This window comes from Paralichthys olivaceus, chromosome 20 (assembly GCF_024713975.1).
Source record: "Paralichthys olivaceus isolate ysfri-2021 chromosome 20, ASM2471397v2, whole genome shotgun sequence".
In the NCBI taxonomy this organism is placed as follows: domain Eukaryota; kingdom Metazoa; phylum Chordata; class Actinopteri; order Pleuronectiformes; family Paralichthyidae; genus Paralichthys; species Paralichthys olivaceus.
The window spans coordinates 2,855,001-2,869,493 of NC_091112.1; the positions used below are offsets into that span (position 1 = coordinate 2,855,001).

At 43.5% G+C, this 14,493-nt stretch overlaps 1 protein-coding gene across 5 annotated transcripts in view; it reads left to right on the plus strand.

The window, feature by feature from the left end:
* Positions 1–14,493, plus strand: part of LOC109640555 (T-cell differentiation antigen CD6-like) — a 286,517-nt gene that overhangs the window by 1,796 nt on the left and 270,228 nt on the right. For 2 of the 5 annotated variants that reach the window (XM_069516815.1, XM_069516817.1), the window contains exons 4-11: positions 381–695; positions 931–1,245; positions 2,129–2,194; positions 2,539–2,670; positions 2,965–3,072; positions 3,219–3,341; positions 3,555–3,626; positions 3,712–3,888. In XM_069516815.1, the coding sequence (XP_069372916.1) occupies positions 381–695; positions 931–1,245; positions 2,129–2,194; positions 2,539–2,670; positions 2,965–3,072; positions 3,219–3,341; positions 3,555–3,626; positions 3,712–3,888 (1,308 nt within the window). Of the gene's footprint in view, positions 1–380; positions 696–930; positions 1,246–2,128; positions 2,195–2,538; positions 2,671–2,964; positions 3,073–3,218; positions 3,342–3,430; positions 3,627–3,711; positions 3,889–14,493 lie in introns of those variants that run through there. The other 3 variants (XM_069516819.1, XM_069516818.1, XM_069516820.1) reach the window with 2 other exon arrangements.

Sequence of the window (14,493 nt, forward strand, 5' to 3'; positions counted from 1 at the left end):
TAATGTGAGGAAATGAAGGGAGAGATCGAAATGAAGATCTGGGTCTAGTGTATTTGAATATAAAGTTGAGGTATGTCAGTCTAGTTTTCTGTTCCTTTTCATGTGCTGGAGTAAATTGAATATATCTTTTACACATTTTTATAAATGTTGATTTAAAAGTCATCTATTCTTTGAAAGTCGTTTTGTTATTTTTGCATTAAACATTTTCTAAATGCTTTTTCAACCGTTGCTCCTAATAGTTGGATATCATTACTCTGTATGGAAGGTTATTAGTGCCTCTTTTTTATTGTTTTATTTAAGTTCCCTATAAAAACCTCTCCCGTGTTTAACGACCGTCTGTTGAACAGTGACTTGCAGTAAGTTGATGATGTTGTCCTCAGGCCACCAGGCCGTGTGGCTGGCTGAAGGGCCCGACCGCTGTGCTGGACGTGTGGAGGTGTGGAGAGACGGCCGACGGGGAACAGTGTGTGACGACGGGTGGGACCTGAGGGATGCCGACGTGGTGTGCGCCCAGCTCGGCTGTGGTTACGCCCTCAGTGTGACGGGACAGGGCGGCTCCTTCCCCCCGGGCAGAGGACCCGTCCTCCTGGACGAGCTGAACTGTTCTGGCCATGAGGACAATCTGTGGGCCTGCCAGGCCTCACAGGAGGAGCCCGACTGTGGACACAAGGAGGATGCTGGGGTCATATGCTCAGGTCACACTAATAGTTAATAAAATACATGAATCATATAATTCTTAAAAACCCAGAATAGGAGTCGAGACTTCATGAGACATGCACGTCTGCTTATAAACTGTAAAGAGAAAACCACAAAAACAAAAATCCCCAGAGAGATTCTATAGATATATATCTTAATGTGAATACTTGTCATTAATTTACTACACAACTCTATTTTCCTGTGAGAGCGTCACAGTGTGTGTTCTGTGTGCAGAGATGAGAGCCATCAGACTGACTGGAGGTGCGGATCACTGCTCTGGTAAACTGGAGGTTCACCGTAACGGCCGCTGGGGCACGGTGTGTGACAACTGCTGGAATGAACATCTGGCCTCCATGGTGTGCTCCATGCTGCGGTGCGGAACCAGACCACTGAACTTCACCCAGTTTGTTCCTCCGCTCCTCCACAACCAGGGGACACTGTGGTACTACCATTGCAGACCAGAGCACCAGAGCCTGTGGCAGTGCAGGGAGATCGCCAACAGACCCCACCTGTGTACGGACTCTAAAGCAGCCGGGGTCATCTGTGAAGGTGAGAGACACGGGTTTCCGGTTGGTGAGTAAAGCAGTGAAGTGGTCAGTAGAAAAGTGATGGACCACGTGTGGAAATTTCAGGTTTAGTTTAAATAGTTAATGTATTTTTATTTAAGTTAAATTTTTCATACAAAGACAGAAATTAAATGGAGCCAAAAATATGTATTTAATCATTTAATTACACAGATTTATCATGTATAAGAGGCAGATGAAAAATCTGCACGTAATAGTTTTTAGATATTTTTTAATCTTCACTGAAACTGAATTAAATGTTAAATTATCACCAACAGACACCTGTAAAACGAAACTTGTGTTTTTAAATCTCCTCATGAAAATGTTCTGATGGAAATTAAATTAATTATTTCTAATATAATTTGTTGAAACAGTATTCACCAGCAGTACATCAATTTAAAAACATGAAGATTTGAATTACACTATTACGCATAACAGTTATCAAAATAAATCAAATAAACAAGAAGACAGAGGTAAAAAGTAAAAGATGTACAAAAGTAGAAATAAATCTGCGATATAGATCAACATGATATTTGAGTGAAGTAGACACAGTAAACGTGTTTAAGCTTATTTACAGGTTGTCGTTTTACAGTTTGACAGCAACAGGCAGGAACGACTTCCTGTGTCGTTCTGTCGAGCAGCGCGGGTGAATGAGTCTGTCACTGAACGAGCTGCGGAATCTAATCGAGACATTATGGAGAGGGTGTGAAGGAAAGTCCAATATCGACAAAACTCTCCTCTCCATCACCACTGTGGCACTGGGTTTTCTTCTGATACAAACTTACGTTTATAATATTAGAGTTAATTCTGCCTCTGATTCTTATTCCCATTTCAAACTTTATAAAATAAAACGTATTTTCTTCTCGCAGGCTCTCTCGGGTTTCTCACAGCGACCACAGATAATACAACTCCAGTGATGACCAGTTCGCCGACAGGTAAATATTTAAGGTTTTATTTAATCTTTTTTAAAAAGATCAATTGAACTGTGTCTATTATTATCATTTAACTTATTTAATAGCAAAGTTAGATGATAATAATAGTCAGAGTTTGAAAGTCACAGAATGGAACTTTGAGAATCAGACACAGTTTTTCAATCACAGCTTGAAAAAACTTCACAAGTGCAGAAAGTGAAATTCAACCCTTTTTAGGAAGTCGTGTGTTCTCTCTCAAAAGAGGTCTAGCAACACTGACTTCCCTCTAACCTGCAAACTATTAAATGTGTTAACGCTGCGTCCCGTCTGCTGTGTGAGGATTAAACCTTGTTTTCTCAACTCGGCAGCGACAACAAGAGTCATCCTCATGGAAGATTTCAACTCTCCTGTGCTCCTCATCTCCTTCACTGTGTGTCTGCTGCTCCTCGTGTTGTTGATCACTAACACGGTGCTCTGCTGCCACTACAGGAGGAGACAAGGTCAGTGTCCTCACCTCAGCCTGATCTACATCAACCGATGGACACCTCACAATACGTCAGAATACAACACAGGAACAATTCATTTAAAGATTTAAAAACAATCAGGAGACACAAACAGTCAGTGACATAACAACAAGAATAGTTAATGAGTGAAACAACCGAGGGTAAAATCAAGGTGAACAGACAATGAGCGGACACAAGAGAGACTGAAAGTAAAAGTAAAGACAGAGATTAAAATTTGATTTACTCATTTCATACAGTTCATCATGTATAAATTATTTTATACGCCCTCAGCGTTTTTACTCGAGCAGACTCGCACCAGCCCTCGACCACGTCACCTCAACAACTACCACGAAACTGTCGACTTGGTCAAAGTCACCGCCAGCCAGCAGCAGTCAGATGGTGAGTGTGGTTTATAGGAACAAACAAACGTGTGAGTTCATGTTATGTGGGTTTTTTTTTTTTTCCTCTTGTCTCCTGAATTAGCTGTATTCACATGCACAGTGGTGAGACATCAAGTTGTTTGATTTATTTTGTGTTTGCCTCAGTCCCCACGGATCCCAGGTACCTGTGGACCCAGCGTAGTAGTGTTGACAGCAGATCAGTAGATACAGACTATGAGCAGTGTGACCCAAGCAATGCACCGTCTATTCCTTTATCAACCTTTCGGAGTGAGCTACATTCTTTCATTCCTTCTGTCTTTGAATCTTTGCATCTCAACATGTTGAACTCTCTCTGTCTTTTTTTTTTTTTTTTGCAGTTGACGATGCTCTGCCGTGTGTGTGTGTGTGAGTGTGTGTGTGTGTGTGTGTGTGTTTGCACTGAATGTTTGCAGGATGCTTTGTGATTCATATCTTGCATCGTGTGCATCATTTTGAATCCAGATTCTCGGCGGCACAGGAACAACACGAACCCTTTGCTGAGCCCTCCGGGTGTTGACGGCCTCTGTCAGGAAGGTGAGTGTTGTGCTGTGACTGTTACTCAGACAAACTTTTTTGTTTTTTGTGTCTTTATATTGTGTTTTCGTTGTTTGTTTTTCAGGCCCTGAACCGACACATACAGCGACAGGAGCCTTCGCAGCCCCCGGCGGAGGCCCCCAGGATGCTCAACAGGCCCGAGTGTCAGCCATCTCTGTGGATTCATTCGAAACCTCCAGCACCTCGTCTGGGGAGAACTACGAGAACGTAACCAACAGCGGCTACATCAATGTCACTCCTGGTAGGTTCGATTCCTTCACTCTCACGTCTGTGGTTAAATGTGAGGTCGTGTGTTTGACCTGAGCCTTGAAGGTTCAGTGTGTGAGATTGAGGTGATGTTTTCACCGGTGTGTTTCATCTCAGTTGTATGAATTGTTGTTTTCTCTATCATAGAACGGAGCTCTTTATATTTAAAAACTTTATATTTACATGGAGGGGGTCCTCTCTGCGGAGGCCACCATGTTTGCAACATGCAACTTCACCTCTAGATGTCACTAAATTAAACTTAAGAGTTAAATAATGATCCTGTCGTAAATTCCTTCCTCTTTAAGTGGTAATATTATATTATATAATATTTTCTGTTTATTATGTTATGCTGTGGTGAAACAAGGTTTGCTAATAGTCTCATGTGATTTTGAGACATAAGGGGAGAAAGTTGCAGATATTAAATTCTATTATTCTTTTATGTGAAATATAAGATTCATGATTTGTGTCCCTGAAGCAAACCTGTGGGTGTTTGTGGCTGAGCGGGAGAAGAAAACATAACTGAAAGCTCACTTTTAATTTTTGGATGAGATGAAACACGTGTAAGAGGATGAAAAACTGACCCAAATCTAAAAAAAAAGTACAAGATATTTTTGAATAACTTTTTTTCTGAAAGTCATAGAGACTTGGGCATTTCGGGGTTAATAAAGGGCAACCTGCCACGCAACCACACCGAATTTCAGCACGTTTCGAGCAAGCAGCGCGGAGTTATTCACCCTAATGTGAATTAGGGTTAGGGTTGCAATGAGGGTTAGGGTTAGGGTTGTGACTAGGGTTAGGGTTAGGGTTGTGATTAGGGTTAGGGTTAGGGTTGTGATTAGGGTTAGGGATGAATACCCATTGGAGATCAAGATATTCTTCCATAACTTTCTTTCTGAAGGTCATAGAGACTTGGAAGTTGGTTCCATCTCCACTAATGTGGCTATGCCCGATCCATTGGTACCACCCCCGAGCTTCTGCGACCTTTGGAAGGGTTAGGGTTAGGGTTGTGATGAGTGTTTGTTTTTTGGGTTGTGATTAGGGTTAGGGTTAGGGCTGAAAACCCATTGGAGATCCAGATATTCTTCAATAACTTTTTTTCTGAAGGTCATAGAGACTTGGAAGTCGGTTCCATCTCCACTAATGTGGCTATGCCCGATCCATTGGGACCACCCCCAAGCTTCTACGACCTTCGGAAATGGTGAAACCACCAAATCTAAAAAAAAAAGTAGAAGATATTTTTGAATAACTTTTTTTCTGAAAGTCATAGAGACTTGGGCATTTCGGGGTTAATAAAGGGCAACCTGCCACGCAACCACACCGAATTTCAGCACGTTTCGAGCAAGCAGCGCGGAGTTATTCACCCTAATGTGAATTAGGGTTAGGGTTGCAATGAGGGTTAGGGTTAGGGTTGTGACTAGGGTTAGGGTTAGGGTTGTGATTAGGGTTAGGGTTAGGGTTGTGATTAGGGTTAGGGATGAATACCCATTGGAGATCAAGATATTCTTCCATAACTTTCTTTCTGAAGGTCATAGAGACTTGGAAGTTGGTTCCATCTCCACTAATGTGGCTATGCCCGATCCATTGGTACCACCCCCGAGCTTCTGCGACCTTTGGAAGGGTTAGGGTTAGGGTTGTGATGAGTGTTTGTTTTTTGGGTTGTGATTAGGGTTAGGGTTAGGGCTGAAAACCCATTGGAGATCCAGATATTCTTCAATAACTTTTTTTCTGAAGGTCATAGAGACTTGGAAGTGGGTTCCATCTCCACTAATGTGGCTATGCCCGATCCATTGGGACCACCCCCAAGCTTCTACGACCTTCGGAAATGGTGAAACCACCAAATCTAAAAAAAAAAGTAGAAGATATTTTTGAATAACTTTTTTTCTGAAAGTCATAGAGACTTGGGCATTTCGGGGTTAATAAAGGGCAACCTGCCACGCAACCACACCGAATTTCAGCACGTTTCGAGCAAGCAGCGCGGAGTTATTCACCCTAATGTGAATTAGGGTTAGGGTTGCAATGAGGGTTAGGGTTAGGGTTGTGACTAGGGTTAGGGTTAGGGTTGTGATTAGGGTTAGGGATGAATACCCATTGGAGATCAAGATATTCTTCCATAACTTTCTTTCTGAAGGTCATAGAGACTTGGAAGTTGGTTCCATCTCCACTAATGTGGCTATGCCCGATCCATTGGTACCACCCCCGAGCTTCTGCGACCTTTGGAAGGGTTAGGGTTAGGGTTGTGATGAGTGTTTGTTTTTTGGGTTGTGATTAGGGTTAGGGTTAGGGCTGAAAACCCATTGGAGATCCAGATATTCTTCAATAACTTTTTTTCTGAAGGTCATAGAGACTTGGAAGTCGGTTCCATCTCCACTAATGTGGCTATGCCCGATCCATTGGGACCACCCCCAAGCTTCTACGACCTTCGGAAATGGTGAAACCACCAAATCTAAAAAAAAAAGTAGAAGATATTTTTGAATAACTTTTTTTCTGAAAGTCATAGAGACTTGGGCATTTCGGGGTTAATAAAGGGCAACCTGCCACGCAACCACACCGAATTTCAGCACGTTTCGAGCAAGCAGCGCGGAGTTATTCACCCTAATGTGAATTAGGGTTAGGGTTGCAATGAGGGTTAGGGTTAGGGTTGTGACTAGGGTTAGGGTTAGGGTTGTGATTAGGGTTAGGGTTAGGGTTGTGATTAGGGTTAGGGATGAATACCCATTGGAGATCAAGATATTCTTCCATAACTTTCTTTCTGAAGGTCATAGAGACTTGGAAGTTGGTTCCATCTCCACTAATGTGGCTATGCCCGATCCATTGGTACCACCCCCGAGCTTCTGCGACCTTTGGAAGGGTTAGGGTTAGGGTTGTGATGAGTGTTTGTTTTTTGGGTTGTGATTAGGGTTAGGGTTAGGGCTGAAAACCCATTGGAGATCCAGATATTCTTCAATAACTTTTTTTCTGAAGGTCATAGAGACTTGGAAGTGGGTTCCATCTCCACTAATGTGGCTATGCCCGATCCATTGGGACCACCCCCGAGCTTCTACGACCTTCGGAAATGGTGAAACCACCAAATCTAAAAAAAAAAGTAGAAGATATTTTTGAATAACTTTTTTTCTGAAAGTCATAGAGACTTGGGCATTTCGGGGTTAATAAAGGGCAACCTGCCACGCAACCACACCGAATTTCAGCACGTTTCGAGCAAGCAGCGCGGAGTTATTCACCCTAATGTGAATTAGGGTTAGGGTTGCAATGAGGGTTAGGGTTAGGGTTGTGACTAGGGTTAGGGTTAGGGTTGTGATTAGGGTTAGGGTTAGGGTTGTGATTAGGGTTAGGGATGAATACCCATTGGAGATCAAGATATTCTTCCATAACTTTCTTTCTGAAGGTCATAGAGACTTGGAAGTTGGTTCCATCTCCACTAATGTGGCTATGCCCGATCCATTGGTACCACCCCCGAGCTTCTGCGACCTTTGGAAGGGTTAGGGTTAGGGTTGTGATGAGTGTTTGTTTTTTGGGTTGTGATTAGGGTTAGGGTTAGGGCTGAAAACCCATTGGAGATCCAGATATTCTTCAATAACTTTTTTTCTGAAGGTCATAGAGACTTGGAAGTCGGTTCCATCTCCACTAATGTGGCTATGCCCGATCCATTGGGACCACCCCCAAGCTTCTACGACCTTCGGAAATGGTGAAACCACCAAATCTAAAAAAAAAAGTAGAAGATATTTTTGAATAACTTTTTTTCTGAAAGTCATAGAGACTTGGGCATTTCGGGGTTAATAAAGGGCAACCTGCCACGCAACCACACCGAATTTCAGCACGTTTCGAGCAAGCAGCGCGGAGTTATTCACCCTAATGTGAATTAGGGTTAGGGTTGCAATGAGGGTTAGGGTTAGGGTTGTGACTAGGGTTAGGGTTAGGGTTGTGATTAGGGTTAGGGTTAGGGTTGTGATTAGGGTTAGGGATGAATACCCATTGGAGATCAAGATATTCTTCCATAACTTTCTTTCTGAAGGTCATAGAGACTTGGAAGTTGGTTCCATCTCCACTAATGTGGCTATGCCCGATCCATTGGTACCACCCCCGAGCTTCTGCGACCTTTGGAAGGGTTAGGGTTAGGGTTGTGATGAGTGTTTGTTTTTTGGGTTGTGATTAGGGTTAGGGTTAGGGCTGAAAACCCATTGGAGATCCAGATATTCTTCAATAACTTTTTTTCTGAAGGTCATAGAGACTTGGAAGTGGGTTCCATCTCCACTAATGTGGCTATGCCCGATCCATTGGGACCACCCCCAAGCTTCTACGACCTTCGGAAATGGTGAAACCACCAAATCTAAAAAAAAAAGTAGAAGATATTTTTGAATAACTTTTTTTCTGAAAGTCATAGAGACTTGGGCATTTCGGGGTTAATAAAGGGCAACCTGCCACGCAACCACACCGAATTTCAGCACGTTTCGAGCAAGCAGCGCGGAGTTATTCACCCTAATGTGAATTAGGGTTAGGGTTGCAATGAGGGTTAGGGTTAGGGTTGTGACTAGGGTTAGGGTTAGGGTTGTGATTAGGGTTAGGGATGAATACCCATTGGAGATCAAGATATTCTTCCATAACTTTCTTTCTGAAGGTCATAGAGACTTGGAAGTTGGTTCCATCTCCACTAATGTGGCTATGCCCGATCCATTGGTACCACCCCCGAGCTTCTGCGACCTTTGGAAGGGTTAGGGTTAGGGTTGTGATGAGTGTTTGTTTTTTGGGTTGTGATTAGGGTTAGGGTTAGGGCTGAAAACCCATTGGAGATCCAGATATTCTTCAATAACTTTTTTTCTGAAGGTCATAGAGACTTGGAAGTCGGTTCCATCTCCACTAATGTGGCTATGCCCGATCCATTGGGACCACCCCCAAGCTTCTACGACCTTCGGAAATGGTGAAACCACCAAATCTAAAAAAAAAAGTAGAAGATATTTTTGAATAACTTTTTTTCTGAAAGTCATAGAGACTTGGGCATTTCGGGGTTAATAAAGGGCAACCTGCCACGCAACCACACCGAATTTCAGCACGTTTCGAGCAAGCAGCGCGGAGTTATTCACCCTAATGTGAATTAGGGTTAGGGTTGCAATGAGGGTTAGGGTTAGGGTTGTGACTAGGGTTAGGGTTAGGGTTGTGATTAGGGTTAGGGTTAGGGTTGTGATTAGGGTTAGGGATGAATACCCATTGGAGATCAAGATATTCTTCCATAACTTTCTTTCTGAAGGTCATAGAGACTTGGAAGTTGGTTCCATCTCCACTAATGTGGCTATGCCCGATCCATTGGTACCACCCCCGAGCTTCTGCGACCTTTGGAAGGGTTAGGGTTAGGGTTGTGATGAGTGTTTGTTTTTTGGGTTGTGATTAGGGTTAGGGTTAGGGCTGAAAACCCATTGGAGATCCAGATATTCTTCAATAACTTTTTTTCTGAAGGTCATAGAGACTTGGAAGTGGGTTCCATCTCCACTAATGTGGCTATGCCCGATCCATTGGGACCACCCCCGAGCTTCTACGACCTTCGGAAATGGTGAAACCACCAAATCTAAAAAAAAAAGTAGAAGATATTTTTGAATAACTTTTTTTCTGAAAGTCATAGAGACTTGGGCATTTCGGGGTTAATAAAGGGCAACCTGCCACGCAACCACACCGAATTTCAGCACGTTTCGAGCAAGCAGCGCGGAGTTATTCACCCTAATGTGAATTAGGGTTAGGGTTGCAATGAGGGTTAGGGTTAGGGTTGTGACTAGGGTTAGGGTTAGGGTTGTGATTAGGGTTAGGGTTAGGGTTGTGATTAGGGTTAGGGATGAATACCCATTGGAGATCAAGATATTCTTCCATAACTTTCTTTCTGAAGGTCATAGAGACTTGGAAGTTGGTTCCATCTCCACTAATGTGGCTATGCCCGATCCATTGGTACCACCCCCGAGCTTCTGCGACCTTTGGAAGGGTTAGGGTTAGGGTTGTGATGAGTGTTTGTTTTTTGGGTTGTGATTAGGGTTAGGGTTAGGGCTGAAAACCCATTGGAGATCCAGATATTCTTCAATAACTTTTTTTCTGAAGGTCATAGAGACTTGGAAGTCGGTTCCATCTCCACTAATGTGGCTATGCCCGATCCATTGGGACCACCCCCAAGCTTCTACGACCTTCGGAAATGGTGAAACCACCAAATCTAAAAAAAAAAGTAGAAGATATTTTTGAATAACTTTTTTTCTGAAAGTCATAGAGACTTGGGCATTTCGGGGTTAATAAAGGGCAACCTGCCACGCAACCACACCGAATTTCAGCACGTTTCGAGCAAGCAGCGCGGAGTTATTCACCCTAATGTGAATTAGGGTTAGGGTTGCAATGAGGGTTAGGGTTAGGGTTGTGACTAGGGTTAGGGTTAGGGTTGTGATTAGGGTTAGGGTTAGGGTTGTGATTAGGGTTAGGGTTAGGGTTGTGATTAGGGTTAGGGATGAATACCCATTGGAGATCAAGATATTCTTCCATAACTTTCTTTCTGAAGGTCATAGAGACTTGGAAGTTGGTTCCATCTCCACTAATGTGGCTATGCCCGATCCATTGGTACCACCCCCGAGCTTCTGCGACCTTTGGAAGGGTTAGGGTTAGGGTTGTGATGAGTGTTTGTTTTTTGGGTTGTGATTAGGGTTAGGGTTAGGGCTGAAAACCCATTGGAGATCCAGATATTCTTCAATAACTTTTTTTCTGAAGGTCATAGAGACTTGGAAGTCGGTTCCATCTCCACTAATGTGGCTATGCCCGATCCATTGGGACCACCCCCAAGCTTCTACGACCTTCGGAAATGGTGAAACCACCAAATCTAAAAAAAAAAGTAGAAGATATTTTTGAATAACTTTTTTTCTGAAAGTCATAGAGACTTGGGCATTTCGGGGTTAATAAAGGGCAACCTGCCACGCAACCACACCGAATTTCAGCACGTTTCGAGCAAGCAGCGCGGAGTTATTCACCCTAATGTGAATTAGGGTTAGGGTTGCAATGAGGGTTAGGGTTAGGGTTGTGACTAGGGTTAGGGTTAGGGTTGTGATTAGGGTTAGGGTTAGGGTTGTGATTAGGGTTAGGGATGAATACCCATTGGAGATCAAGATATTCTTCCATAACTTTCTTTCTGAAGGTCATAGAGACTTGGAAGTTGGTTCCATCTCCACTAATGTGGCTATGCCCGATCCATTGGTACCACCCCCGAGCTTCTGCGACCTTTGGAAGGGTTAGGGTTAGGGTTGTGATGAGTGTTTGTTTTTTGGGTTGTGATTAGGGTTAGGGTTAGGGCTGAAAACCCATTGGAGATCCAGATATTCTTCAATAACTTTTTTTCTGAAGGTCATAGAGACTTGGAAGTCGGTTCCATCTCCACTAATGTGGCTATGCCCGATCCATTGGGACCACCCCCAAGCTTCTACGACCTTCGGAAATGGTGAAACCACCAAATCTAAAAAAAAAAGTAGAAGATATTTTTGAATAACTTTTTTTCTGAAAGTCATAGAGACTTGGGCATTTCGGGGTTAATAAAGGGCAACCTGCCACGCAACCACACCGAATTTCAGCACGTTTCGAGCAAGCAGCGCGGAGTTATTCACCCTAATGTGAATTAGGGTTAGGGTTGCAATGAGGGTTAGGGTTAGGGTTGTGACTAGGGTTAGGGTTAGGGTTGTGATTAGGGTTAGGGTTAGGGTTGTGATTAGGGTTAGGGATGAATACCCATTGGAGATCAAGATATTCTTCCATAACTTTCTTTCTGAAGGTCATAGAGACTTGGGCATTTCGGGGTTAATAAAGGGCAACCTGCCACGCAACCACACCGAATTTCAGCACGTTTCGAGCAAGCAGCGCGGAGTTATTCACCCTAATGTGAATTAGGGTTAGGGTTGCAATGAGGGTTAGGGTTAGGGTTGTGACTAGGGTTAGGGTTAGGGTTGTGATTAGGGTTAGGGTTAGGGTTGTGATTAGGGTTAGGGATGAATACCCATTGGAGATCAAGATATTCTTCCATAACTTTCTTTCTGAAGGTCATAGAGACTTGGAAGTTGGTTCCATCTCCACTAATGTGGCTATGCCCGATCCATTGGTACCACCCCCGAGCTTCTGCGACCTTTGGAAGGGTTAGGGTTAGGGTTGTGATGAGTGTTTGTTTTTTGGGTTGTGATTAGGGTTAGGGTTAGGGCTGAAAACCCATTGGAGATCCAGATATTCTTCAATAACTTTTTTTCTGAAGGTCATAGAGACTTGGAAGTCGGTTCCATCTCCACTAATGTGGCTATGCCCGATCCATTGGGACCATCCCCAAGCTTCTACGACCTTCGGAAATGGTGAAACCACCAAATCTAAAAAAAAAAGTAGAAGATATTTTTGAATAACTTTTTTTCTGAAAGTCATAGAGACTTGGGCATTTCGGGGTTAATAAAGGGCAACCTGCCACGCAACCACACCGAATTTCAGCACGTTTCGAGCAAGCAGCGCGGAGTTATTCACCCTAATGTGAATTAGGGTTAGGGTTGCAATGAGGGTTAGGGTTAGGGTTGTGACTAGGGTTAGGGTTAGGGTTGTGATTAGGGTTAGGGTTAGGGTTGTGATTAGGGTTAGGGATGAATACCCATTGGAGATCAAGATATTCTTCCATAACTTTCTTTCTGAAGGTCATAGAGACTTGGAAGTTGGTTCCATCTCCACTAATGTGGCTATGCCCGATCCATTGGTACCACCCCCGAGCTTCTGCGACCTTTGGAAGGGTTAGGGTTAGGGTTGTGATGAGTGTTTGTTTTTTGGGTTGTGATTAGGGTTAGGGTTAGGGCTGAAAACCCATTGGAGATCCAGATATTCTTCAATAACTTTTTTTCTGAAGGTCATAGAGACTTGGAAGTGGGTTCCATCTCCACTAATGTGGCTATGCCCGATCCATTGGGACCACCCCCAAGCTTCTACGACCTTCGGAAATGGTGAAACCACCAAATCTAAAAAAAAAAGTAGAAGATATTTTTGAATAACTTTTTTTCTGAAAGTCATAGAGACTTGGGCATTTCGGGGTTAATAAAGGGCAACCTGCCACGCAACCACACCGAATTTCAGCACGTTTCGAGCAAGCAGCGCGGAGTTATTCACCCTAATGTGAATTAGGGTTAGGGTTGCAATGAGGGTTAGGGTTAGGGTTGTGACTAGGGTTAGGGTTAGGGTTGTGATTAGGGTTAGGGATGAATACCCATTGGAGATCAAGATATTCTTCCATAACTTTCTTTCTGAAGGTCATAGAGACTTGGAAGTTGGTTCCATCTCCACTAATGTGGCTATGCCCGATCCATTGGTACCACCCCCGAGCTTCTGCGACCTTTGGAAGGGTTAGGGTTAGGGTTGTGATGAGTGTTTGTTTTTTGGGTTGTGATTAGGGTTAGGGTTAGGGCTGAAAACCCATTGGAGATCCAGATATTCTTCAATAACTTTTTTTCTGAAGGTCATAGAGACTTGGAAGTCGGTTCCATCTCCACTAATGTGGCTATGCCCGATCCATTGGGACCACCCCCAAGCTTCTACGACCTTCGGAAATGGTGAAACCACCAAATCTAAAAAAAAAAGTAGAAGATATTTTTGAATAACTTTTTTTCTGAAAGTCATAGAGACTTGGGCATTTCGGGGTTAATAAAGGGCAACCTGCCACGCAACCACACCGAATTTCAGCACGTTTCGAGCAAGCAGCGCGGAGTTATTCACCCTAATGTGAATTAGGGTTAGGGTTGCAATGAGGGTTAGGGTTAGGGTTGTGACTAGGGTTAGGGTTAGGGTTGTGATTAGGGTTAGGGTTAGGGTTGTGATTAGGGTTAGGGATGAATACCCATTGGAGATCAAGATATTCTTCCATAACTTTCTTTCTGAAGGTCATAGAGACTTGGAAGTTGGTTCCATCTCCACTAATGTGGCTATGCCCGATCCATTGGTACCACCCCCGAGCTTCTGCGACCTTTGGAAGGGTTAGGGTTAGGGTTGTGATGAGTGTTTGTTTTTTGGGTTGTGATTAGGGTTAGGGTTAGGGCTGAAAACCCATTGGAGATCCAGATATTCTTCAATAACTTTTTTTCTGAAGGTCATAGAGACTTGGAAGTGGGTTCCATCTCCACTAATGTGGCTATGCCCGATCCATTGGGACCACCCCCGAGCTTCTACGACCTTCGGAAATGGTGAAACCACCAAATCTAAAAAAAAAAGTAGAAGATATTTTTGAATAACTTTTTTTCTGAAAGTCATAGAGACTTGGGCATTTCGGGGTTAATAAAGGGCAACCTGCCACGCAACCACACCGAATTTCAGCACGTTTCGAGCAAGCAGCGCGGAGTTATTCACCCTAATGTGAATTAGGGTTAGGGTTGCAATGAGGGTTAGGGTTAGGGTTGTGACTAGGGTTAGGGTTAGGGTTGTGATTAGGGTTAGGGTTAGGGTTGTGATTAGGGTTAGGGATGAATACCCATTGGAGATCAAGATATTCTTCCATAACTTTCTTTCTGAAGGTCATAGAGACTTGGAAGTTGGTTCCATCTCCACTAATGTGGCTATGCCCGATCCATTGGTACCACCCCCGAGCTTCTGC